The 25137-nt window shown below is 43.6% G+C and overlaps 2 protein-coding genes across 6 annotated transcripts in view; one reads left to right on the top strand and one right to left on the bottom strand.

Moving 5' to 3' along the window:
- The window catches only part of BBOF1 (basal body orientation factor 1), a 49361-nt gene extending 48531 nt beyond the window's left edge, over positions 1-830 (bottom strand). The window contains exon 1 of the mRNA XM_036012005.1: positions 378-830. The gene's annotated coding sequence lies outside the window, so the exon portion shown is untranslated. The remainder of the gene's footprint in view (positions 1-377) is intronic.
- The window catches only part of ENTPD5 (ectonucleoside triphosphate diphosphohydrolase 5 (inactive)), a 41169-nt gene that overhangs the window by 12648 nt on the left and 3384 nt on the right, over positions 1-25137 (top strand). For 2 of the 5 annotated variants that reach the window (XM_028508095.2, XM_036012034.1), the window contains exons 3-15: positions 3483-3555; positions 11216-11501; positions 12168-12247; positions 13647-13790; positions 16103-16178; positions 16451-16486; positions 16804-16892; positions 17196-17275; positions 18107-18168; positions 19107-19208; positions 19940-20080; positions 21146-21202; positions 21900-22015. In XM_028508095.2, coding sequence (XP_028363896.1) covers positions 11285-11501; positions 12168-12247; positions 13647-13790; positions 16103-16178; positions 16451-16486; positions 16804-16892; positions 17196-17275; positions 18107-18168; positions 19107-19208; positions 19940-20080; positions 21146-21202; positions 21900-22015 — 1200 coding nt within the window. In that variant the 5' untranslated portion in view covers positions 3483-3555; positions 11216-11284. Of the gene's footprint in view, positions 1-1593; positions 1858-3482; positions 3556-11215; positions 11502-12167; positions 12248-13646; positions 13791-16102; positions 16179-16450; positions 16487-16803; positions 16893-17195; positions 17276-18106; positions 18169-19106; positions 19209-19939; positions 20081-21145; positions 21203-21899; positions 22016-25137 lie in introns of those variants that run through there. The other 3 variants (XM_036012044.1, XM_036012048.1, XM_028508092.2) reach the window with 3 other exon arrangements.

Below are 25137 nucleotides of genomic sequence, written 5' to 3'. Positions count from 1 at the left end.
CAACATGTATTTTATTTTTCCTGTTTAGTCTCTTAAAGGGCAGGTCTAAGATGATTCATCATTGTGTGCTGTACTTGTGAGTAGCATTAGGCAACTGATAAGTTCTGGAATGGCTAAGTTAATGAATTATGTGAATAAATAGGCTTCCCGCAATAGAATAGCATTCCTATCCATGGGTTGGTCTGGAGGGTAATGGGGATTTGAGGGCGTGATACATAGCCATAGAAAGACATGGGGAAGGGGGGTACTCCCTGCCCCAGTGCTCCTGCAGATACCACTAGTCCAGTTGTACCAAGTCCATTCAAGACACACGTACTGATGTCTAATATGTTCCAGGTTCAGTACCTGGCTTGATAAATATAAAAGATACCACGTACCTTCACCTTAGACATGCTTCAGGCAGATAGCAAGATGTTCCAAGGCTCTGGCCATTGGTGTTGGGTATGAAGGTCCCATGTTATATGCCCAAAGTGAGTCATTGCTCACTGTGCTGAAATCTATCCCAGACACACCTCATTAGACCTACCTTGGTTTTGCTTGGCTTGGCTAACTTATGTTCTAGGTGGCTTGAGTAATCCATTCACATAGTTCTGCTTATTTAAAAATTTCATTCTAGTTACATTTTAAACTTGCTTTGTGTTTAATTTTTAACTCTGTTAAAGCCAACTTTGCTGTGGAGCTCAGAAGAATTGACAGTGGATACCTTTACATTTCACTGTTTTTAGATTTTCTAGTCACCTTTCCCATTTCATTATTTTCCACTGCTGGGAAATACTGTGCCACTTTATTTAAGTCAACCGATACAGATATATGCTTAGGGAGGAAACAGACATAAAATAACAGGTGTCACCATGAAATTATACATACAAGAAAAGTAAGTGCACTCATTTTGAATTCCGTTTCAGTGCCTCCAGAACCATCCTTTCCCAACCTGCCCTCTTTATTCTGGTACACCTTTATATTCCAGCCATACTGAACTCTTTTAATACTTAAATTCTCAGAACTCTTTTTGTGTCACTTCACCGGTGACAAGAATTAATTTTTGCCTTTGTTTCAGGACTCCACTTAGGCCTCTTACCCCTTAAGAACTCTACCACTCCCTTCCACCTCCATCCTTCTCCTTGTAAGATGAGTTACTTGCCCTTTCTGTCCATTTCTGTCACACCATGTGCCTATTTCTGTCAGAGAACTTAGCACAATACATTGTAGCTGTTAGTTTACTTGTCTGTTCCTTTTACTAAGCTGAAGTCTCCCCAACAAATGGGCCTCTACCGGATTCTTCTTCTGTATCTAGAAGTGAGCCCAGTGTCTGTTGTATATTAGACACTTAGTAATTGCTTATTAATTAGACAATTCAATGCCCAGCTTTCTAAACTAATTTCAAGGATAGAAGCCATCAAGGAGTACTATTAACTTCTCTCCTGTTGGGCTAATGTTGTAAAAACATGAGCTAGTAGGGAATTAATAACACTGTTATATAGTTATATATTTGCAATTGTAAACATAACATTATTAAATAATACAGTAAAACACTAATTAGTAGGCAGTTAATATCCTGTGTAAAAATAATGCAGAATTCAATTTCTGAGCAACTTCTGCCCTGTAAGCAATCATCTACTGGTTAGCACTTAACTGCCATAAAAACAGATGAACCACGCTATTGTGTACCCAGAAAAAAGGTATATAAGGGAGGAGTGAAGGATAAAGAAGGCAGTGAGTTAAAATGCCACAGAGTTGTGAACTAGCACAAAGGTGAATGCTGTTCATGAGCTTGACTCAGAAGGGCTGAAAGAGGAGCAAAGAGCAAAAGGCAAACAACGGTGAAAGCAAGGACTCACAGGGAACAGACTCGACCAGGTGAGCACCTAGATGGGGCACAGGTCCTATGGCACTGTGGTCTCTCAGGATCTGGGTGACAAGGAAGGTGGGAGTCTAGAATGTGAAGTTCTGGGGATGCTGAGTAGGGGAAAGAGTGTTTACTATAGAGACAAAGATATGCTGGAAAAGGCCATAGAGGGAGATGTGCATAGTGACAAACACTGGCTGGCACAAACATCTCAATGAAAGGAATTGAAGACGGGGCTTTGTTGGGGGTGAATAGGAGATAGCAAAAAATATCGAGAAGAACAATTCAGAAAGTAATGGATTTAAATATACTGCTGTATATTCTCTGCAATTTATATTCTCTGCAACTTTTTGTATAATTGACACATTTGGTAAAACAATCTTTCCTTGGAAGTTTTGGAACATTAATCTTCCAATGGGTAGCTGTTCTTCCTTTGGAAAGAAGTCAGCTATTCTTGTTAAATGAGTGAGAGTCAGTACCTAAGCTGTTGGCTCCCTGTTCGTTCCTTCAGAGTATTTATTCAACACCTACTGAGTGCTAGCTCTACATCAGTGAACAAAACGGATAAAAATTCCTGCCCTTGTATACCTCACATTGGGAAAGGGGTGGAGGATGGGGAGCAGAGAGTTTGGGAAAAAATAGTAAATTGTATAATGCATTAGAAAGTAAGAAGTGCCATGGCGAAATGTAACAGGGAAGGAAGGTGGAAGATGTGTATGTGACTAGGTAAGCTGCGGTTTTCAACAGAGTGAACAAGGAAGGTCTCACTGAGAATCAAATGACATGTGAGCAGAGACTAACGAAGTGAATGAGCAAGCTGTGTAGGCTGGTGTCATGTAAACAGGACGCCATTCTGTAAACCAAACTGTAAGCCTAATACCATGCTTAAAGTAGCTAATCTTAAAGAAAAGTGAGATTAGAGGTGGTGTTAGGAGGCGGGGGTTGAGAGCAAAAGGAGCATTTTATGTGTTCATCCTTTGCTTCCTTTAAAATCTGTTTAGTTTTACACTGAACAACTGGAATGACTGTGGTTTTCACTCCATGAAATGGATACCTAGGATGCATTTTTTCCCTTTGAAATCTTTTTTTTTAATCAAAACAAATGTTTGCTTAATGGAAACAAAAGCTGGTGAGGTTTTTTCAGAAACCACAATTATAGACAAAGCATGAGTGAGCTCTGAAGAAGCTGCTGTAGCATCGGTCACAGAGCGGTAGGTGGGTTGATGACTGGAGAGTACACCTCTTTTTTTTTTTAAGATTTTATTTATTTATTTTTAGAGAGGGAAGGGAGAGAGAGAGAGAGGGAGAGAGAGACAGAGAGAGAGAGAGAGAGAGAGAGAAACAGAAACAACAATGTGCGGTTGCTAGGGATCATGTCCTGCAACCCAGGCATGTACCCTGACTGGGAATCGAACCTGGAACACTTTGGTTCACAGGCCGTGCTCAATCCACTGAGCTACACCAGCCAGGGCGAGAGTACACCTCTTGAGGGAGAAGAGGGACCAAGTGTTGAATATGGTTGGAGCTCTGAAGAAGGCAAGGATCTTGTGCACCCTGAGACGAGAGTTAGCGTTAAATATAGTAGCAAATTATGTGTTAATGTTCAGAGAATCTTAAAGGTGGTTTTCATTTTCAGTTATTTAGATTGATCTGCATGACCAGCCCGTTTGTTGTAAGAGAAGAATCAGCCAGAGGGAGTAATTTGAGATGTGAGTATGAATCTGGCCAGGCAGCCGTCCTGGTTTCAGTGGTTGATTTCCTGGGATGAAGTTACCTTTGTGTAAGATTCTAAAAATTTTCCTTTCCTAACCAATAGTTCTCATTCTTAACTTCAAAACAGAGTTTCAGCCTCAAATAGCATTCAAAGTGATAATTCTAACTCTGCCTTTGTAGTACCTCAAAACAATTCTATTTTAAATAGTTTTGAATTCCAAATGCAGTTTTAATTTGCTTTTATTTTTGTGATATGTCACCTATGGGAGAGCAATGCATTTTGATGAAAAGAAACCCTAGGAGGTCAACAAAGTTATGAATGGTTGAAAATCCTCAATCAGTACTCCAAATACACTGAGTATTTTCTTAGTGATAAGGAGACTAGGAAATGAGGACTTTGGAATTAGATCTTATGTAACCAGTAACTATGGCTTGCACAAGGTGAAGTCCAGAGATGAAAGCTGTATCAGAAGACTCCCCAAACACTGTTTTGGCACATCAAAATTACAACTAAACTACAGAACAGCCATCATATAAAAGCACCTGAAATCTAACTGGGTGGAAGTCTTACAACTAGGAATTTAAAGAAGCAGCCACATTGAGACTGGTAGGAGGGGTGAGATGCAGAATGGGCTGGTTCCACACCCACATGTGATAGATTAATATAGGGAGGGATATCTCGGCTACAAAGGATGACCCTCTCCCTGTGAGGAGTGAGGTGTCCCAGCCCCACACTAGGCCCTCCAGCCCAGTGTTCCTGTGCTGGGAAGAGAAGTTCCCATAACTTCTGTCTATTAAAATGAATGGGGATTGTGGCTGAGTGAGATGGAGGACTTTGGATAAAGGGGGCATGCTCGGACTTACTCCCTCTGAGCTGCAGCACTGGGCAGTAGCTTGAAAGGAACCAGGGACATATGGGGAGGAACTGAATTGTCTGGATCATGGAGAGACCTAGGGGGACAGCTTTCTGCCAGACAAAAGTGCTAGCAGAGGCCATTATTCCTTTTATGAGCTCCCCTTCCCCAAAAGAGCTGGCAGCTGCATACCAGATCTGACTTTCCATCAACCTGGCTCACACTGTTTACACCACACTGACAGTTCCTTGAGACCATGCACCACCCAACTTGTGGGCCCACCCAAGCTGTTTCCGTGCAAGTGGCCTGTCTTGGCTCATGCTTCAGATTTTCCTAAAGTCTCTCAAACAAACAGTGTCTGTCCTCAGTGTGCCCCATGCCTCTCACTAGAGGCCCCAAGCCTAGCACTAGCAGCAACTGGCCTTGGTTCTCAGCTTGGTATCACTGGGGGCACATCCAAGCTCAGCATAAGCAGCAGCTATCTGCACGTTGCTTTGCAGTGCATGCTGGGTGGCCTGGGCAGAACACAGGCAGTGGTTTGACCTTGACCTGTACCTCCTGGGAGGACTCAGAGCCAGCATACCCAGTTGTCCCAGTGGACAACTTCAGACCACATTGAAGTACCACCAAACCACCTCCATATGCGATACACTCCCAAGGTGGACTCAGTGGGCACCAGAGCCCTGCCAAAGTAAGTCTTGCTCTGTGGGGTGGACCCCTGGACAGCTGATTTTCCATGGTGGTTGGTGATCACAGCCAGTCCTTATAGCTGATCAGCCTGGGAATGTAAATCCTTCCCATTGATGTGCCAGCAGCAATCAAGGCTCAACTACAACAGGAAGGTGTGTGTTGTCCATACATGGAGAATGGGGAGGCTGTGCCACTCGACCCTACAGAACACCTACTATGTAAGGCTACTCTAACAAGCCTAGGTGATGTAGCAGTTCTACATAATACACAGAAACAAATACAGGAAGGCAGCCAAAATGAGGAGACAAAGAAACATGTCCCAAAGGAAAGAAAAGAACTAAACTTGACTTCCAGTCAAGATGGCAGCATAGGTAAACACGGCTCATTGCCTTGAACAACCATATCAACATCACATCTAAAATACAGAACAGCCGTCACTCAGTACTGTCATAAATCAAGTTGAAGTCTGACAGCTGTGGAATTAAAGGACTCACATCCATCCAAACTAGTAGATAGGGCAGAGAAGTGGAATGGGCTGGTCCTATATCCATGTGTGGTGGGTAAAAATTTGGGAGGGCTATCTTGGGAGCAAGGAGTCCCAGCCCCACACTAGGCCCCCCAACCCAGGGTTCCAGTGCCAGGAGAATAAGCCCCATAACTTCTGGGTACAAAAACCAGCAGGGATTGAGTCTGTGGTAGAAACTTCTGGAGTCCCAAGCAGTTCCCCTTAAGGAATCCACACACAGACTTACTCAACTCACTCCCTTTGAGCTCCAGCGCTGGGGTAGCAGCTTGAGAGGTACCAGTGGCATACAGGGAAGAATTGAAGTGTCTGGCATCAAGTTGGGAGCTGGGGGACAGCTTTCTCCCAGACAGAAAGGCAGGCAGAGGCCATCATCCTTTTTCTGTGCCCTCTCATGACAGAGCCACAGAGCTAGCAGGCAAGGGTCCATATCTGAGATTGCATCAACATGGCTAACTGTGTCACATCTGGGAGATACCCTGAGACTCCATCCCATCCAACTCATGGGTCCAACCCAAACAGTTAACCATGACTTTTCTAAATGAATGGCTGGTCTTGGCTCATGCCTGGCAACTTCCTAAATCCTATGATACAAGCAACAGCTGACCTGAGTGAGCTCCCAGCCTCTGTACTTCTTGCTAAGTGGCCCCAGGCCCAGCACTAACAGTAGCCACCCTAGATTCATAGCTTGGCTTCTCCTGGGAATCCCAAGCCCAGCACAGGTAGCCATCTCAGATTGCTTTATAGCTCAGGCAGGGTGGTCCTGGGCAGAACACAGGTGAGGACTGACCTTGGCCTGCACCACGTAGGAAACCCCACAACCTATATACCCAGTGGACAGCTATGTCAGAGCACCACCACCATACCCCTGCTCAGCTGATCCTCCACAGAGGGTGGAGGTTGTTGGTCAGTGGACACATCTAGTCCTTGCAGCTAACCAGCCTTGGTAAATGCCTCCCATTGACCTGGCAACAGTAATCAAGGCTCAACTGAAAGAGGAGGGTGTGCTCAGCCTGCACAAAGGGTGCACCTTGAGTACCCAGCTTGGGTGACGGGATACTGTGCCACTGGACCCCACAGGACACCCACTACAATAGGCCACACTCTACCAAGATAGGGAGTCATAGCAGCTCTACCTGATACATAGAAACAAACACAGGGAGGCTGCCAAAATAAGACAAAGAAACACGGCCCAAATGAAAGAGCAGCACTCCAGAAAAAGAACTAAACAAAACAGAAATAAGCAATCTATCAGATGCAGAGTTCAAAACACTGGTTATAAGGATGCTCAAGGAACTTAATGAGGACCTCAACAGCATAAAAAAGATCTACTCAGAAACGAAGGATACACTAATTAAAGTAAAAAACAATTTACAGGGAACAATAGTAGAGTGGATGAAGCCAAAATCAAATCAATGATTTGAAATTCAGGAAGCAAAAACAACCAATCAGAACAAGAAGAAGAAAAAAGAATCCAAAGAAATGAGGGTAGTGTAAGCATCCTCTGGGATAACTTCAAGCATTCCAACATTCACTTCATAGGGGTGCCAGAAGGAGAAGAGAAAGAGCAAGAAACTGGAAATCTATTTGAAAAAAAAAAAAACAAAGAAACCTTCCCTAATTTGTTGAAGGAAATATACATGTAAGTCCAGGAAGCACAGAGAGTCCCAAACAAGATGGATGGAAAGAGGACTACTGCAAGACACATCATCATTAAAATGCCACAGATCAAAGATAAAGAGATAATCTTAAACACAGCAAGAGAAAAGCAGTTGGTTACCTACAAGGGAGTTCCCATAAGACTGTCAGCTGATTTCTAAAAAGACACTTTGCAGGCAGAAGGGACTGGCAAGAAATATTCAAAATCATGAAAAGCAGGTACCTACAGCGTAGGTTGCTCTACTCAGCATTTAGAATTGAAGGGCAGATAAAGAACTTCCCAGACAAGGAAAAAAGTGAAGGAGTTCATCATCACCAAACCATTGTTATATGAAATGTTAAAGGGACTTATTTAAGGAAAAGAACATGGCCCTAGCTGGTGTAGCTCAGTGGATTGAGCACAGGCTGTGAACCAAAGGGTCACCAGTTTGATTCCCAGTGGGGGCCATGTGAAAGGCAACCACACATTGATGTTTCTCTCCCTGTCTTTCTCACTCCCTTCCCCTCTCTCTAAAAATAAATAAAATCTTTAAAAACAATGATGATTGAAACTAGGAACGGTAAAATGCCAATAAATACATATCTATCAACAGTTGAATCTAAAGAACCAACTAAGAAAACAAGAACAGAGACAGAATTGTGGATATGGGCAGCATTTTGTTGCCAGATGGGAGGGGTCGTGGGGGAATGGGTGAAGAGGTGAAGGGATTAAGTACAAATAGGTAGTTACAGAGTAGCCTTGGGGATGTAAAGTACAGCACAGGAAATGGAGTAGCCAAAGAACTTACACACGTGACCGATGGAGGTGAACAATGGTGCTTGGTGAGGGAGTGGGGATGCTGGGTGGAGGGAGGCAAAGGGGGAAAAATTGGACAACTTTAATAGCATGACCCATAAAATATAATTTTTAAAAAACCAAGCAAATGGAGACAAGCAATCCATTAGATGCAGAGTTCAAAACACTAGTTATAAGTATGCTCAGTGACTTAGAACTTCAACAAAAGTATAGGAAACATAAAAATGGATATAGAAAACATAAAAAAGAGCCAGTCAGAAATGAAGAATACCTTAAGTGAAAAATACAGAGAATAAACAGTGGAATAAATGAACCAGAGGATCAAATCAGAGATTTGGAATATAAGGAAGCAAAAAACACCCAATCAGAAAAGCAAAAAGAAAAAGAACCCAATCTCCTCCAAAAATGATAATGTAAGGAGCATCCAGGACCACTTCAAGTAATCAACATTGTAATCAGGAGTGCCAGAAGGAGGACACAGAGCAAGAAATTGAAAACCTATTTGAAAAAATGATGACAGAAAACTTCTTACCTGGTGAAGGAGATAGACATGCAGGTTCAGGAACCATAGTATCAAACAAGAGGAACCCAAGAATGCCCATACCAAGCAAGACATATCAATTAAAATGCAAAAGGTTAAAGACAAAAGAATCTTAAAAGCATCAAGAGAGAAGCAATCACCATAATTTTTCAGACCATAAGACGCACCTAGGTTTTAGAGGAAAATAGGAAAAAAAATTTTTGAAGCAAAAAATGTGTTAAAATATTTGATAACATAAATAACATAATATTTCACCAATGTAAATGTAAACAGAACTCAACAGCAGCATTAACAACCATTATTCCTCCCAAATTTGGGGGTGGGGGAGTGCTTCTTATAGTCCAAAAATATGAGTTACCTACAAGGGAACTCCCAAAGACTGTTAGCTGATTTCTCATCAGAAACTTTGCAGAACAGAAGGAATTGGCAAGAAATACTCAACATGATGAAAAGAAAGGACCTACAACCAAGATTACCCAGAAAAGCTATCATTTAGAATTGAAGGACAAATAAAGAGCTTCCCAGACAAGAAAAAGCTAAAGGAGTTCATCAATATCATATCAGCATTACATGAAATATTAAAGAGTCTTTTTAAGAAGAAAAAAGATAAAAATATAAATAATAAAATAGTAAAAATACATATTCATCAACAATTGAATCTAAAAAAACAAAAGAAAAAGCAGAACAGAAATGGACTCGTAGATACAGAGAACATTTTGACGGTTGCCAGATGGGAGTTGGGTTGGAGAGATGCATGTAAAGGCTGAAAGGATTAAGAAGTATAAACTGGCCCTGGCTGGTGTAGCTCAGTGGATTGAGTGTGGGTCTGTGAACCAAAGGGTTGCTGGTTCTATTCCCAGTCAGGGCACATTGTCTGGGTTGTGGGCTAAATCCCCAGTTGGGGGTGTGTGAGGGGCAACCACACGTTGATGTTTCTCTCCCTTTCTTCTTCCCTTCTCCTCTCTAAAAATAAATAAATAAATCTTTTTAAAAAGTATACATTAGTTGTTACAGAATAGTCATGGGGATGTAAAGTACAACATAGGGAATATAGTCAATAATATTCTAATAATTATGTATCATGTCACATAGATACAAGAGTTCTAGATAACATAAAGTCTAATCACTGGGCCATATACCCGAAACTAATATAATGTATGTCAACTGTAATTGAAAAATTAAAAATGATTTTTAGTAACTGTTTTGAGCAAAGTACATAAGGGGAATTAAGGAAGCCTTAAGTGTTCGAGGGTAGATACAGCATTCTTTATTAATACCAGGAGAAAATACAGCGTATCCAGGAGACATTTTCCCATGTCACCTTACTCTAGGTTTTCATCATCATTTGTATCCAACCTACCAAAATACACAAATTCAAAACAGATAATGCTGAACACTAGTGCTAAGTTTTATGCCTTTACTAAGGACACATAAAGAAATAGAAGCCGTATGTAGCCCTGGCCAGTGTAGCCCAGTTGGGTGGAGTGTTATCCTGTAAACAGAAGGTCACAGGGTTTGATTCCTGGTCAGGGTGCATACGGTAGACAACCAATCAATGTTTCTCTCACATGGACGTTTCTCCCTCTCTATCTCCCTCTCTTCCCCTCTCTAATCATGTCCTTGGGTGAGGATTAAATAAGTAAATAGATAAATAAAATAATGATTGGATGTTGACTTTAAAAAAATAAGGAAATATAGGCAGTAGCTTGCCATAAGGGAGGCAATTCTGAATCGGAAAAAGAAAGGAAAATTGGCAAGAAAGAAGACTGTTCTCTGATAAACATCTTACCACTGACCTGCTTTATGACTTTGAGCAAGTCATTGAACCTCTCTGTCTTAATTTGCCCATGTGCCTGAAGTTCCTGGTGGTACATGGCCTGAAACCTGTGAAGGATGTTTAAAAACCATAATGGCCTATTTAAGTGTTTTTAAATTAAGTTGATTATTTCCATAAAATGTGGTATGTGCAAGCCATTGGCAATATTGTTGGTCACAAGTGGCAGTTCAGGGACCTGATTTTGAAGTCTGTAAATAACTCTAACTCAGAAATTAAAGCTCCTATTATATCAAAAAGAAGAAAGAGGGAGATGGGTGAGAGGGGTTTAATAAATGATCTAAAGACAAATTGTCAACATGGAAAAACGAAAATTAGACTCAGCCCTGGCTGGTGTGGCTCAGTGGATTGAGCACTGGCCTGCAAACCAAAGGGTGGTTGGTTCAATTCCCAGTCAGGGCTCATGCCTGGGTTGCAGGCCAGGTCCCCAGAAGGGGGTGTGCGAGAGGCAGCCACACGTTGATGTTTCTCTCCCTCTCTTTCTCCCTCCCTTCCCTTCTATCTAAAAGTAAATAAATAAATAAATAAAATCTTGTTTTAAAAAAAGCAGAGCATGGGAAAATATATTTTAAACCACAATTTCCTTTTGCAACCAGATAGCATTCAGAAAAGGTGCTAAGAGCCCTGGTCTAGCTTGTTGTGCTGGTTATCAGAAACAGAGAAGGAGCACCTTAGAGAAAGGGGCGGGATTTGTACAATGTTTGCAAGTGGAAACAAAAAGGCAAGTGGATCTGACCTCGTGTGTCTTTGTCCTGTAAGCCACTGCAGGTGTTTGAGCAGCACTGCTTCTGCAACAAAAGCCTAGACTCACCGCATCTTGGGACGAGAATGGCCACTTCCCGGGGGGCAGCCTTCTTCATGCTGGTGGCGTCCTGTGTCTGCAGCACTGTCTTCCACGGAGACCAGCAGACTTGGTTTGAAGGTGTCTTCCTGTCTTCCATGTGCCCCATCAATGTCAGTGCCAGCACCTTGTATGGAATTATGTTTGATGCGGGCAGCACTGGAACACGAATTCATGTTTACACCTTTGTGCAGAAAATACCAGGTCAGTAATACTGGCACCCTCTTCGGAGTTGATAAGCCCATACATACTCTTGCATCTCCTCCCAGAAACAGATATGCTGAGGGTATGTGATGTGAATTACAGAATCTTTAGCTGCTGAATTTCTTTCTTCAGAGGACATTTTGGAATATAATTGAGTACATATGGTTCCATTCAGTGTGAAATTAAGAGATCTGGGCTACCTGTGGTTTGAAACCCATGTGTCTAAGAAGTAGAGCTGTAATTTGTCTTTCCTTTTCCCTAAAGGTGGCTGGTACTTCAGGGTGCAGAGTATTGAGGATATTGGGAGTAGTCTTGAGAGAAGGATCACTACCATCCTTGGAGAAGGGGAGGAAGGGACCTTGAAGATGAATCTTTTTCTGAATTTCCAGTGTTCTCTCTTCAGGTTACATGTAGGGCCTCGGGAAAGGAGTAGGAAGTAGGTGGCCACCAGGGAAATGACAAGGGGACACTCAAGGGTTGTCTGTCATCCTCTGTCCTCCCACTCAGGACTCCCGCAACCCTGTCCTCAGAGGCAGGAGTACCTGGAATAGCCGGGGGAGTAGCAGGTCAGTCCTAGCAGGTCGTATGACAGAGCCCAGGATGAGAAGCAGCCTCACTTTTGGTAACCAGCCGTCTCTCTTCTGTCTTAATCTATGGACAAAATAGGACAACTTCCAGTTCTGGAAGGAGAAATTTTTGATTCTGTGAAGCCAGGCCTTTCTGCTTTTGTAGATCAACCTAAACAGGTAAGTGTTTATACAATTACAATTAGATGTCTAGGTTCTCAGTGCCTTGATAACTTCGCCACACCACTGTTGTTAAATATCTCATGCTGTTCACTACTGATACTGAGGTTAGGTGTGAGATCGGTTTTCTCCCCTTTGCTGATCTCCTGGATGACAGTAACCATATGCCCTGCTCTCAGTAGGGCTTTGGTGGAAGGAGGCTGGAATAGATGGTGGCCGTGCAGGGATGACACCATCTCTTGAGATTGGTCCCTTCGCATTTACTGTTTAGGACTTGGAGTTGAAGCCTTCAGCTGCATTGATTAATGTAGATGCAGGAGATGGACACGAAGTTCTCCAGGGTGTGAGGTATAAACCATCGAGGGAATGTAGACCCAGCGAACTCCATTTCAAAGTGCCTTGCTATAGGACAGAACCATTCCTGTGCTCTAGAAATTGGGCAAGAACACACGAGGGGAAAATCTTTGGCAGTAGACGGTGAATGGAGAGTTTCACTGTGACTGTGTTTCACACTGGAGCACCCACAATGTGCAATGCTCAAGCGTCAGAGGCCACATTAAAATAGAATACGGCCGAATGTTGAACTTTGGCAGCAGATGTAAGATACTCTTCATTAACCAAAGGAAAATTTGGCATTAAAAATGGGTTGAACTTGAAGAACTGAGAGGATGTTTATTTTCTCAGCTCACTGTTTTAAAATGGCAAATGTGCTAGAAAACTAGCATCAAGCAACTGCATTATCAGAAACTGATTTGACATTTAGAGAAGATTGTGTTATGGTTGCTATTATTAATTATAATGATCAAGAGACAGCATGTTGTCAGAGTAAGTGTTTACTCAGGGAAACTGGGTTTAAAATAATGGTTTTGAATTAATCATAAGTTGAGCATTTACTGTGTACCATGCATGTAGGTGCTGGTGATGCAAAAATGAAACTGCCATATTCTGTCCTTATGGAAATCATAAAAAATACAGCATAATCACCACCGCAGCTAGCATTTGTGGGGAAGCTGCGCACAGTCTGCCTCACCTGGTGTACACAGCAGCTTGTGGTGGGTGTGAGGCATGTCTCCCATCTCTCGGCTGAGGAAGCCCAGCCTCTGCTGACTCCTAATCCTGCCTTTCCTTCACTATACCCAACTTTCTGGCCTGACACTAATTTATATGAAACACAAAATAACAGTCAATTAAAATGACCACACTGTAAAAGAATCACTTTTATTATTAACTAAAGTGAAATGGAGTCTCCTTCAAAGAAGCCCACTTCTCTAGGTCTCTGCAGAGCAGAGAGGTGGCCCTCTGCTCCCTCACTCCCGCTCCTCCCCCAGAGCACCATGCGGGAGTGCACAGTGCCCCCTATGGACCGTTCACTGGATGAGCAGCTTGTCTCTTTTTGAAGGGTGCTGCTACTGTTCAAGGACTCTTAGAGGTGGCCAAAGACTCGATCCCCCGAAGTCACTGGAAAAGGACCCCAGTGGTCTTGAAGGCAACAGCGGGGCTGCGCTTACTGCCAGAACAGAAAGCCCAGGCTCTGCTCTTTGAGGTAATTTTTGAAATCTTCATCTTAGATCATTCTTTTCCCCTGTATATTGTCTTGATGTATTGAAAGCCCTCTAGAGTGTTCTGTGACCACTACTATTCCACCATGGCTAAAGCATTGTGGTGACCTTGGGCTCTTCTCTAGAGAATGCCTTGCATACAATTGAATGTATCTATGTTAAGTGCACGGTTAAATGAGTGTTGACAAATACAGACATTCCCTTGTGCCTGCCCCTTTATGGTCGGTTTCCCCTCCCATAAAACCAGGCAACCACTGATCTGCTTTCTGTCACTGTAGATTGGCTTTGCTGATTCTTACCTTTCATATAAGTGGAATAATGTAGTTTATATTCTCTTTTTTGTGTGTCTGACTTACTTTTCCTCAGTATAAAGGATTGAGAAGAATCATGGAATTGTGAAGTATGAAAGATTTTTAAAGATAATCTACTTTATCTCTCAGATCAAAACTAAGTACAAAATAACTACAGATCTTAAAAACTCAATATTTTAACATTGTACATTTTTATTATGCAAAAACATGTAAATTAATACAATTAATAAGATTTAATATTGTGAAGAATATAGGTAGAATCCCATTATCACAGTGGAAAAGGTCCTGTATTACAGGTGTGTTAATTAAGTCTTGTAACTCCATTCTCCTTAGACTGACAGCACAGAGGGCTGAAGTCCAAGGACAGACTGCCTGGAAGCTCTTCATGAGACTCTGAATCTCAGTTCCTCGTTCATTCATTTATTCACTCGTTGATTCATCACATGAGTGCCTCACTGTGTACTGGGCACTGGTGAAGTGACTGGGAATGTAGATCAGGGAACGAAAATGATACTGTCATAGAACTAACATTCTGGTTGCCAAGACACACTATAGTCAGTACACACACAGTATGTCAGGTTCCTTAGGAAAGTGAAAGCAGGGTGAGGCAGATAGGGAATGCTGGTGGTAGAGTGGGGGAGATGCTGTTTTAAACAGAGTGGTCAGGGAAGACCTCATTGATACGATGCCTTCAATCAGAGATCTGAAGGGAATGAAGAACAAGCTATGTAAAACGTTCGTGGGTAGAATATCCCAGGCTAAAGAGACAGGTGCAAAGGCCTAAAGCAGGAATGTGCCTGGTGTGTTCAAGGAACAGCACCCAGGTTAACGTGGCCAGAGGAAAGTGAGTTGATGGAAGGGAGGAAGGAAGAGATGAGGTCAGAGAGGTGGGAGGGGTTTATCACATAGGACAGCAAAGGCCAGCGTAAGAACTTGGGCTTTTTCTCTAAGAAGCCGCTGGAGGGTTTTGAGCTAAGAAGAGACACGATCCAACATCTGTTTTTAAAGCAGCACTCTGGCTGCTGTGTTGAGAATAAGCTGTGGGCAAAGGCATGGAGTGGAGAGGGCAAGAGCAGAAACTGTTTATTCCTGTTTGCTTACTTACTGTTTTAAATGTTTGTTTAGGGATCATTTAATTGACTTTTCCTGTTTAAAACAGGAATCCAAGAGGATCCAGGGGTCACTGCTTGAAGTGTTTTGTCCTATCAGAAATGAAAACAGCCAACAGACTAGAATTTTCCCACTCCTGTTTGGAAATCGCCCTGCCCCACAAGATAATCATATAAAAATAAGACATAACACCTATACCATTGACCTGTGTTTATGGAGAGCCAAGAGTGTTTGTGTAGGGTCTTCATTTTCATGTTCTCAAACAGGATAAATAAATCTAAATCCGGGGTCTGTCTAAACCCTTTTGAGGCCGCAGCCATGTGCCAGGATTTGACAGGGGCTGACAGTGGAGGGCCGCAGCCTGGGGACCTGAGCTCCTTTACTGGGAAGGAAAAAAGCTGTAGAACTTGGCAGGGGAGCAGCAGAAACTTCCCTGTTGCCTCAAGAGCCACCCAGGCCCAAGTCTTCTCTGTTCTATTTTATCCGCTCATCTAGGAAGTGCAATGAGAAGGGGTCCTCCTAGAATTATCCAGGTAGAAATTAATCAGGTGTTTTTTAAAAATTGCAGGATCCTGATTTGAACTGGCAGGATCATAGGTATGCCCTTTCCTAGGTCCAGTTCACCTAAAAATGTAGATGGTTTGGTTGTGGTTTATTTAAAGTCAAGGGAATCCCTATATTTTGTTTTTACAGGAAGCCAACAGTAACTTGCATGGTTCCTTCTCTAGTTTCTTCAGGGAAAAGGAATGAGTTCTGCTAAGATTTCATTTAGGAAAAATGAAGAGAGTAGTTTCTAAGCCTTTTAGGATACAGCTCAAATATGGAAATCTGTTTAACTGCCTTGGGGAATTCAGATTTTTTCTCTTTTTCTCTAGGTAAAAGAGGTCTTCAAGAAGTCACCTTTCCTGGTACCAGATGACAGTGTTAGCATCATGGACGGATCCTATGAAGGTGGAGAGGTGTTGATACATGTTCCAGGGGGAGAGGGCCAGGGCTAATAGAAGATCTGATGAAAGGAACTGGGACCAAGGGTGGGGTGCTGAAGAAAGAGCTGCTGCGGGGAAACGAGTAAGCACAGAGGACTGAAGCAGCAGGAGGTGGAAGCAGGAGAGAAGGGAAGTGTGCGCTGTACCCATGAAGTTTAGAGAGAGAAAGAACACAGACGGGGCGGGGAAGAGCGGGGAGATGCCCTGGGATGTGATCCTTGTTTCTCTCTTTTTCAGGCATCTTAGCTTGGATCACTGTGAATTTTCTAACAGGTAATACATTTGCAAGTTTATCTTAAGCTCTTGACTAGGGTTCCCACATGGTCAGACAGCAAAATTACCTTTCTTTTTTCCTGTATTGTTCTCTTCTTTGGTGAAAAAGTGGGGAGACAGGAAGTTAGTGTTCAGAACCTGCCTTTAAGGCCTTGGCTGCAGCAAGAGCCCTTCCAGGTTAGCGTTCACCTGCAGTCCGGGGGCGCAGAACAGGGGAGTGTTCGTGGAGCTCCTCCAGAGCAGGGGGGACGTTGCGGACAGAGGAATATTGAGCTGTCCGGGAAGCAGAAGATGTTCAAACTGGCTCTCATTCACAGGTCAGCTGCATGGTCACAGCCAGGACACTGTAGGGACCCTGGACCTGGGGGGGGCCTCCACCCAAATCACGTTCCTACCCCAGTTTCAGGTGAGTCATTAACAAGAAGACTTGGTTAGCAACTCACTCAGCAGAGATGGTGCTAAGAAAATGGTGCTATATTTTTAAACAGCAGCTACACCACAAATAGGCTGAGTAGAGTCAGTTAGAAACAGTGTGAACTTTTCTTTGCTATGGTTCAGAGTCCCTTTGATTCCTCAAGCCATATGAGATTAGCAGTTTAATCTGTGTCCTCCATCTCTGGTTTATGGGAGCAGGGGCAGGGATGATGGTGATAACATCCTTAGATAATCACAGATCCTAAATAGCCTTTATGCTTTTTCTGATTTGCAGAAAACCCTGGAACAAACTCCTGGGGACTATCTCACTTCCTTTGAGATGTTTAACAGAACTTACAAGCTCTACACACATAGGTGAGGAGGGGGCAGGGAGGAATAATATTTCGTGTAATATGAATCACCTAACTGTTGAAAGCATTTTCATGTCTGTTATTGCACCTGACAAGCCTTGCATAGTCTGCCAGTCCCTGAAAGCCTATTATCCGAAACCCAAACCACTCACTCAATGTCGAGGGACTCAAGGATTTCTCCATTCCTGGCCTCCAAATATATGACTCAAAGAGTCAAAAATTTTCTCTATAAAGAGGACACTCAGGAAAATTTCAGCCAAACTGTGTGCCAGCTCCACTGAGCTTGCCTTCATATGTTCAAATCCAGCCTAGAATTTGATCACAGTGAGGCTGGGAGGTAAGACAATGAGAGCTTTTCTGGAGACCCTTCACTATCTCTGGTCTTTAAAGTTTTTATTTACTTATTTTTAGAGACAGGAAGGGAGGGAGAAAGAGGGAGAGAAACATTGCTGTGTGAGAGAAACATCCATCGGTTGCCTCTCTCACACACCCTAAATGGGGACCTGGCCCACATCCCAGGCCTGTGCCCTGACCAGGAATCTAACCCATGACCTTTTGGTCTGCAGTACTGTGCCCAGCCCACTGAGCCATGACCGGTCAGGGCTATCTCTGCTGGCCTTTACGTCATAGCTGTGAAAAGTTCTTACTGCATGGCCTTGATCTAAACCATGTAGAAATCACCACTTACTGTCCCCACTAGATGAGTATGTCACAGAGAACAAAGTTTTCCTCCCTCTAGAAGGAGACAGAGAAACCATGTTACTTTTGAAAGAGGTAGCTGGAAGCTGGAGAATTGCAGGACCAGCATAAAATTAGTCAATCCTATATTTTACAGTTACCTGGGGTTTGGATTGAAAGCTGCAAGACTAGCAACTCTGGGAGCCCTGGAGACGGAAGGTTCGTCTGGGGACCTGTGCTGGTTGGGGTATGGTGAGAGAGAAACCAGTACTCAGCTGGCCTTTTCCCTTCCTTGGCAGTGCTTCTCGGGAGCAAAGAGTTGCACGAACTAGGAAGCACATGTTGTACAATGGGCATGAAAACAGCAAACTCCTTTTCTCCTTTATGAGTTCAGATGTTTTGGTGTGCATGATTAGCCATTTCCAGAGTGAGGTTTATTTGCATGGGGGAATAGCCTATGGCCAGGAGGCTGAAGAGCCTGCAGAAATTCAAGGCTCAACGAGTGAGTTTGGCAGACTTTGCTCAGACCCTTGGCAAGATGTAGCAAAGTCCTCTTGCAAGCGGAATAGCTGAGCAACTCCATTCATCCCTTCACAGGTGGTAGGGTTAAGAGTTCAGCTTTTGAGGTCAGGCAGAGCTGGGTTCAGTTTCAGTTCTGTGATTTGGGGCAAGTTAGCTATACCCCTTTCCTCACCTTAAATTTAAGATTTTTTTTTGCATTTGAGACACTTTATATGGCGCCTGGCTCACAGTAAACTATTATTGTGATGATGATTGTTTAGCATTTCTGAGTTTATAAAACATCTTCAAATGTGTTTCATGTAAGCCTCACAACAACCATGAGAAAAGGAGAACAGTACTTTTCCCCCTTTTTTAGAAAGGAGGGGACTTATTCCACGGTTTGGATTTCTTTGGGATGTGATGAAAGCCACAGGCACATGTGCACAAAAATTTGCTCATAATTTCAGGGCTTCGCCAGCCCCACAAAGTCCATCTGGGAACCTTGTTAAGAAGTCTTGTCATAGGACAGTCATGGAACTAATTTCATGTGATTTTAAGGCCCAGGCACCTTGGTGATTCTTTGCAGCCTTACTGGCTTCTTGCTTGCCTCTGTCTCACACCCTCACCTCTTGTTTTGTGGCCTGTTTATTTTTCAGGGACCAAGGGACACACTTTCCGAAGTGCCTGCCTGCCAAGATGGTTAGAAGCAGACTGGGTCTTTGGGGGTGTGAAATACCAGTATGGTGGCAACCAAGAAGGCAAGTGATGTTTTTACTGGTTGAGGTTATTTTCATAGTTGAAGTCTCTGAAAGTTCCATGGGAAACTTTTTCCAGAGCTCAAGAGAAACTTCTCATATTGCTGGGACTCGTTACAAATAGATCTTGGTGTGCCTCCAAGAAACAATACGGAGTGACAGAGAACCAGGCAGCCGGCCCTCTGTATCCTGCTCTCTCCCTGGCCGGGTGTTGCGGACCATTCTTACCCTGGGTCTAACGCGTTAGACCTTGCATCCTCGGCAGGGTGAACCTCCCAGGTTCAGCTACCGGTGAATGTTTAGCTATTAAATTACAGTAAAACCTAAAATTGAGATGATAGGAAGAATAATTCACTTAAGTATTATAAAAGTCACAAACCTTAAAATCAAGGAAAGAAACTTGATTTTTCCAATAAAGGAAACAGAAAAACCTTCTAGCTACTCCTCAAGAGTACCATGACACATAATGTGAGGCAGCAGCCTGAGGTCGCCTGTGGCCGTTTTTGGTGGACACACGTTAGGGAGGGAGCCGCTGCGGAGAAGCAGGTCCCTCCCCTCCAGAACGGGAAGGCCGTGGAGCTTGCTCAGCTTTGTAAGCCCTTTGTCCTGAGTCTCAGCCTCAGCTTCCCTTGATCTCTTGCTCCTTCCTCATTGGCTCCAGGAGCTTGCCTCAGAGGGGGGGTCTCTTCCCCTTATTTTTCTCACTGTGTCCCTGTGCACCTTTGCCCTGGCAGGTGAGGTGGGCTTTGAGCCCTGCTACTCGGAAGTGCTGAGGGTGGTCCAAGGAAAACTTCACCAGCCAGACGAGATCCGGAGAAGCGCCTTCTATGCTTTCTCTTACTATTACGATCGAGCTGTTGACACACACATGATTGGTAAGTTCATTCCAGTGTCAGATCCGGGAGGACACTGGGCAAGGCTCTGTTGGGAAAGGGAGAGGGGTTATCTGAAATGCTTCGTTAGAGGTGATCCTCTTTCAGTCCTGGGTGTCGAGTGACACTAGTTACTCAAGTGGAAGGGCACATATGATTGGGAACCTTTCAGAGCTAGAAAATGGCCAAAAAGTTTACATACCTCTTTTTTTATTTGTTTATGGAGGTATAATTGACATAAAATAAAATGCACATACTTTATTTTTTCTTGAAGTATAGTTGGCATGCAATATTATGTTAGTTTCAGGTGTACAGAATAGTAATTCAACATTTGCATACCTTACAAAGTGACCTCCACCATGAGCCTAGGAACCACCTGTCGCTGTACAAAGGTCTCACAGTATCGTTAACTCTGCTCCCTGTGTGGCACGCTCCACCCCTGCACCTGTTTATTGTATAACCTGACGTTTGTGCCTCTGTGCCCCTTCCCCTGCATTGCCCATCCTTCCATCTCCCTCTCTGGTAACTGTCAGCTTATTTCTTGGATCTGTGAGTCTGCTTCTGTTTTGTTTCAATTCCACATACAAGTGAATTCATATAGTATTTCTTCTCTGACTTATTTCGTTTAGCATAAAAATGTACATATTTAAAGTGTACAGTTTTCTAGGTTTTGACATAAGTATACACCCATGGAACCATTATCAAATTCAATATTTAAAACCATATATATCACCCCAAAGTTCCCTCCTCCTCCTTTATAACTTCTTTTTTGGAATAGTAATGCTTTTGTTGAGCTGTGAAACTGTATGTCTGTGCTCTGTCATGGCCTGAGATACGAATTTATTTTCTCTTTTTTAATGGGTCAAATTATATACTGCGATTAAATAAATAAAATAGAATGCAAATAAATAGACTGCATAGATTATATGAATATCATGTTTGTGTATCCCATTCTTTAAGGCTGGTCATTTATTTCCTGTTTTTCTTTATTACAAATACCACTAGGATTAATTTCCTCATGTTTCTTTAACGCTTTTTGACATCAGCTGCTCTTCTGTTTCGTTACAGATTATGAAAAGGGGGGTGTTTTAAAAGTTGAAGATTTCGAAAGGAAAGCAAAGGAAGGTAAATGTCAGTGGCAGGCCTTGAAGGAAAGTCCGCAGGGCTGCGCCTGCCAAGTCCGGTGACCTTAATGTGACCTAACGCGCCACAGTCAGCAGAAAGCCTCTCAGAAGGCTGGTCCCCTGTCTTTGCCAGGAGCTGAAAGCATTAAGTGGCATAGAGAAATAGAAGAGAAGAGGCTTTAGGAAAATGGTGAAAACCTATGTTTTCTACATTTCTGGCGTTTTAAAAATTGAAATAGTGTTATCAATGTTAATGAAATACCAAGCACCAAAATATATGGGAAATAGCCACAGGGGCTTCCTGGAGAGAGTCCATTGAAAATATAAATGACTGATCTTATCCAGTGGCTCCAGCGTAATGCTAACTAGTATCTCTCTGTCCCCTGGGCCTCAGCATTAATAATATACAAGGGACACGGTTGAATTACACCTGAACAACAGGTCATGGAAATTTAGCACATAGACTAGGGCCCATGTAAATTTGAGTCGATAAGACATAACATCAGAAATGTGCAAGTTGTTAAGAGGCTGTGGTCTTGTAGAGGCCATCAGTGCACAGTTCTAGCCTCCAAGACTCCTAGGCATCAAACAAATGGAGCATTCTGCTTTGCTTATTCTAAGTCTGTATTTAGAGAAAATTGTGCACCTCTCAGTGGGCTGCAAACTTGAATTCACTCTTCTCTCTCTCTCCCCTTCAGTGTGCGACAACTTGGAAAACTTCACCTCAGGCAGTCCTTTCCTGTGCATGGATCTCAGCTACATCACAGCCTTGCTGAAGGATGGCTTCGGCTTTGCAGACAGCACCGTATTACAGGCAAGAGAGTACAGCAGAGTCTCATAACAGACTTCTTATTTGGGAGTTGGGAAGAAAGAACTTGTTGGGTAATCAGAGTGGCTGTGGTGGAATTATGAGTATTTTTATTTGGGCTACAGACAAGCACTATGCAAGGCACTATGAATGTGGGGAATTACCTTGATGCACTGGGAGCTTCTCAGTGTACTACCAGGCGTGCTGTCCTAGAGGTCGTAGAGCGGAAGGCTTGCAGCCCCAATTCGGATGCCCAGGTCCCACGGATTATTAAATCAGTGTTGAAACTCAGGGCACGAAGCCATGAGGAAGACACGGAACAGGTGAACACACAGGATAGGGTGCAAGCAAGCTGGAAGTGCCCACTTCCTGAGCCCTGGGCTTATGTGTCCTGCCCCCCTCTGCTGCTGCTGGCAGTGTGGTCTCAAGTCCTAGGACTGGAGTTTAATCAAGGGGCACAAGGGCAGGAGGGGCCTGCAGCCACCACACAAATTTCCTCTGTTTGGAGACACAGGGGCGGGTACATTGTCTGGGAGTGTTAGCCCACTCTGCCCGCTAGATGGTTTTACTTGGCAAAGGACATGAAGGACCACGTGGGTGTCACCAATGAGTGGCTTATTTAGGACCTCATGAATGTTGAGTGCCTTTTGCGTATGTACAGTGTCATATATTTTTTATGTGCTTCACATATTGTCTGTTGAATCTTGTCTTCTCTGTCCATCTGTTCTAGAACATAAAGGCTCAATCTTATCTGTAGTAACTTATTTTTCTATTCTGAACACATCTATTTCATCCATCTCATTTATCTTCAGTGCCATAATTGAATAATTGTACATTATCATTGTCAATGAAAGGACGTCTAGCATTAGAAAAAGTCTTAGAAGAGTTTATTTGAGCCAAACTGACAATTACCAGGAAGCAAAATCCTCAACAGACTGAGAAAATGCTCCGGAGGGTGGCAGTCCGCAGCTTATTTTATTCATTAGAATCAGAGGAGGAGACATGAAGGTTACACAAGAGCCACTGGTGGAAGATGGGGGAGGCAGGAGAAAGCAAAGTGGGGGCACCTCTGAGACTGGATACAAAGGAAAACAGACACATCTTTTCCAGCGGCGGGTGCAGGGCAGTGCACATTTACAGCACATCCGAGTGGCTCGCGGGCAGCAGGACAGCCAGCCGTGCGGTCTGTGGTCTGCTGCTGGCAGTGGTTTCTTGGAGGGGTCTGGGGAAGGAAGTTACCCTGACATTTCGAAGATATGTTATCTTAGATGCACAAAGACAATTTCAGAAGTAAAGACTGACCTTTGTCAAGGAAGCTGTAGGCCTAGGACATGACTACCCACCATGACCCACTTTCAGTTAGGAGTGTTTATGTTCAGACTCCCCTGTGGGGCTGCTTCCAGCCTCTGGGCCCAGCATGCGGGCCTCCTCTGAGCTTGTCGGGTTTTAGTATGGGACTCTTTTCCACCCCGTTACAGAGATGAGTAAGATGTAATGTTTGTCCTCAAACATCACGAGGTCTGTTAGAGGAGATGGCACAAGGCACTGTTGACTTTGCGGTCAAGTAAGTAAACTAGACTGTTTTTGAGCCCCATCCCCCGCCTTTCTCGGTGCCACTTCCCCTTCCTGTTTCCTGAGTTCCGGATGAGCTTATATTACCCAGTTTCTTGTGTTCTACAGATTTCATAGACTCCTTTAGATTTGGACTTAATGTGTTTCACCTGCCAAGAACATCAGCATTTAAGGCTCAGACCAAGAGTTACGTGCCAGCACACTAGCACAGCAGTACTTAGAGCACGGGCTTTGTTGCCTGTCAGACCTGGGTTCAGGTTCTGATTCTGCGAGCTTACTGGCTCTGTGACCTTAGGTGGTTTACTGCCCTTCTCTAACTCTTAGGTTCCTCATCCAAACACAGGTATTCTCAGAGTATCTATTTTATAGCGTTGTTGTGAATTGAGATAATGCCTGTAAAGCACAAAACCTGGCAATAGTATAAGTTACTAACATTGTTACTGTTAGCAGCGTAGGCATCTCACATGCATTGGGGATCGATCTGTGGATTAGAAAGGTTATCCTGAGCCTTCAGTGCATAGCATTAACAACATTCTCTACTTAAGCATCAACTATAACCACGTCATTTAAGGACAAGTTTCTGCCATTTCCAGTGCCGGCATCCTTTTGTTCTTTATGGTTTCAGTGGCAGCAAAATTTAAATCTGGGGTGGACACTCCCCTGTCCCAGAGATAGCTTCACTGTGATCGGTCGCCCTAGGCTGTCGGCCCAGCCTCGGGGAGCATTTAATGGGGGACACTCCCAGTGTGACTCAGGGTGTCTCAGACAAACCTCAAGGTGCCATTCTCCCCAGGTTTTGGCAGAGACTATACTGGATTTCCTCAGGTCCACAAAGTATTGTGTTATAAAAAGTTGGTACTAGAAAGACAGATGAAACCCAGTCCATTGGTGTCCGTGTGTGTGTGCGCGTGCTCTGGCATCCTTACTCTGCAAAAGCTTGTGCAGAATGCCAGTGAAACTGCTAGAAGCAGAGCTGTCTGGTTGAAGCAGAGGCAGGGGCCTGGAATTCCTTCGCCATTGGCACCCCCTCTCTTTGAAGCACTTCCAAGGAACCCCAGGATTCTGAAGAAAACGATTTGATAAACACTAATCGAATCCCCTTCTTATGTAGTTTAGGAAATGGGGTCTCAAATGGGTCACTGAACTGAGGCTTGTCATGGCCTAGAATGCCTTAAGTGCCTTGTTCACTTAATAATTAGTGCTTAAACAGAAAACTACTTGAACAACAATAACAACAAATTAGTGCTTAGGAAGATGCAGCTACTTACAGAGTACGAATTGAGTTTAGTATGTTCCTTCCTCCCCCTAAATCTATTCCCAACTCCTGATATATTTAGTTTCAGGATCAGGGAGCGAGTTCAGAAGGTCCTGCCTGGAAGGCCTGGGTGAGACCACTTGCCTGCCATGAGATTCGGGGGCGGCTTGGCAGGGGCAGGGCAGTAGGCCATGGCAGGAGGGAAACCTGCGGAGGTGGGGCCTGGGGAAGCCTCCAGACAGGCTGCTCCCAGTCTTGCCTTGGTTCGGCCTGTGGATGACCTTGGCAGGAATTCTCTGCC

The sequence above is a fragment of the Phyllostomus discolor genome, chromosome 1 (assembly GCF_004126475.2).
Source record: "Phyllostomus discolor isolate MPI-MPIP mPhyDis1 chromosome 1, mPhyDis1.pri.v3, whole genome shotgun sequence".
NCBI lineage: Eukaryota > Metazoa > Chordata > Mammalia > Chiroptera > Phyllostomidae > Phyllostomus > Phyllostomus discolor.
This window is presented reverse-complemented; position numbering and strand designations above follow the sequence as displayed.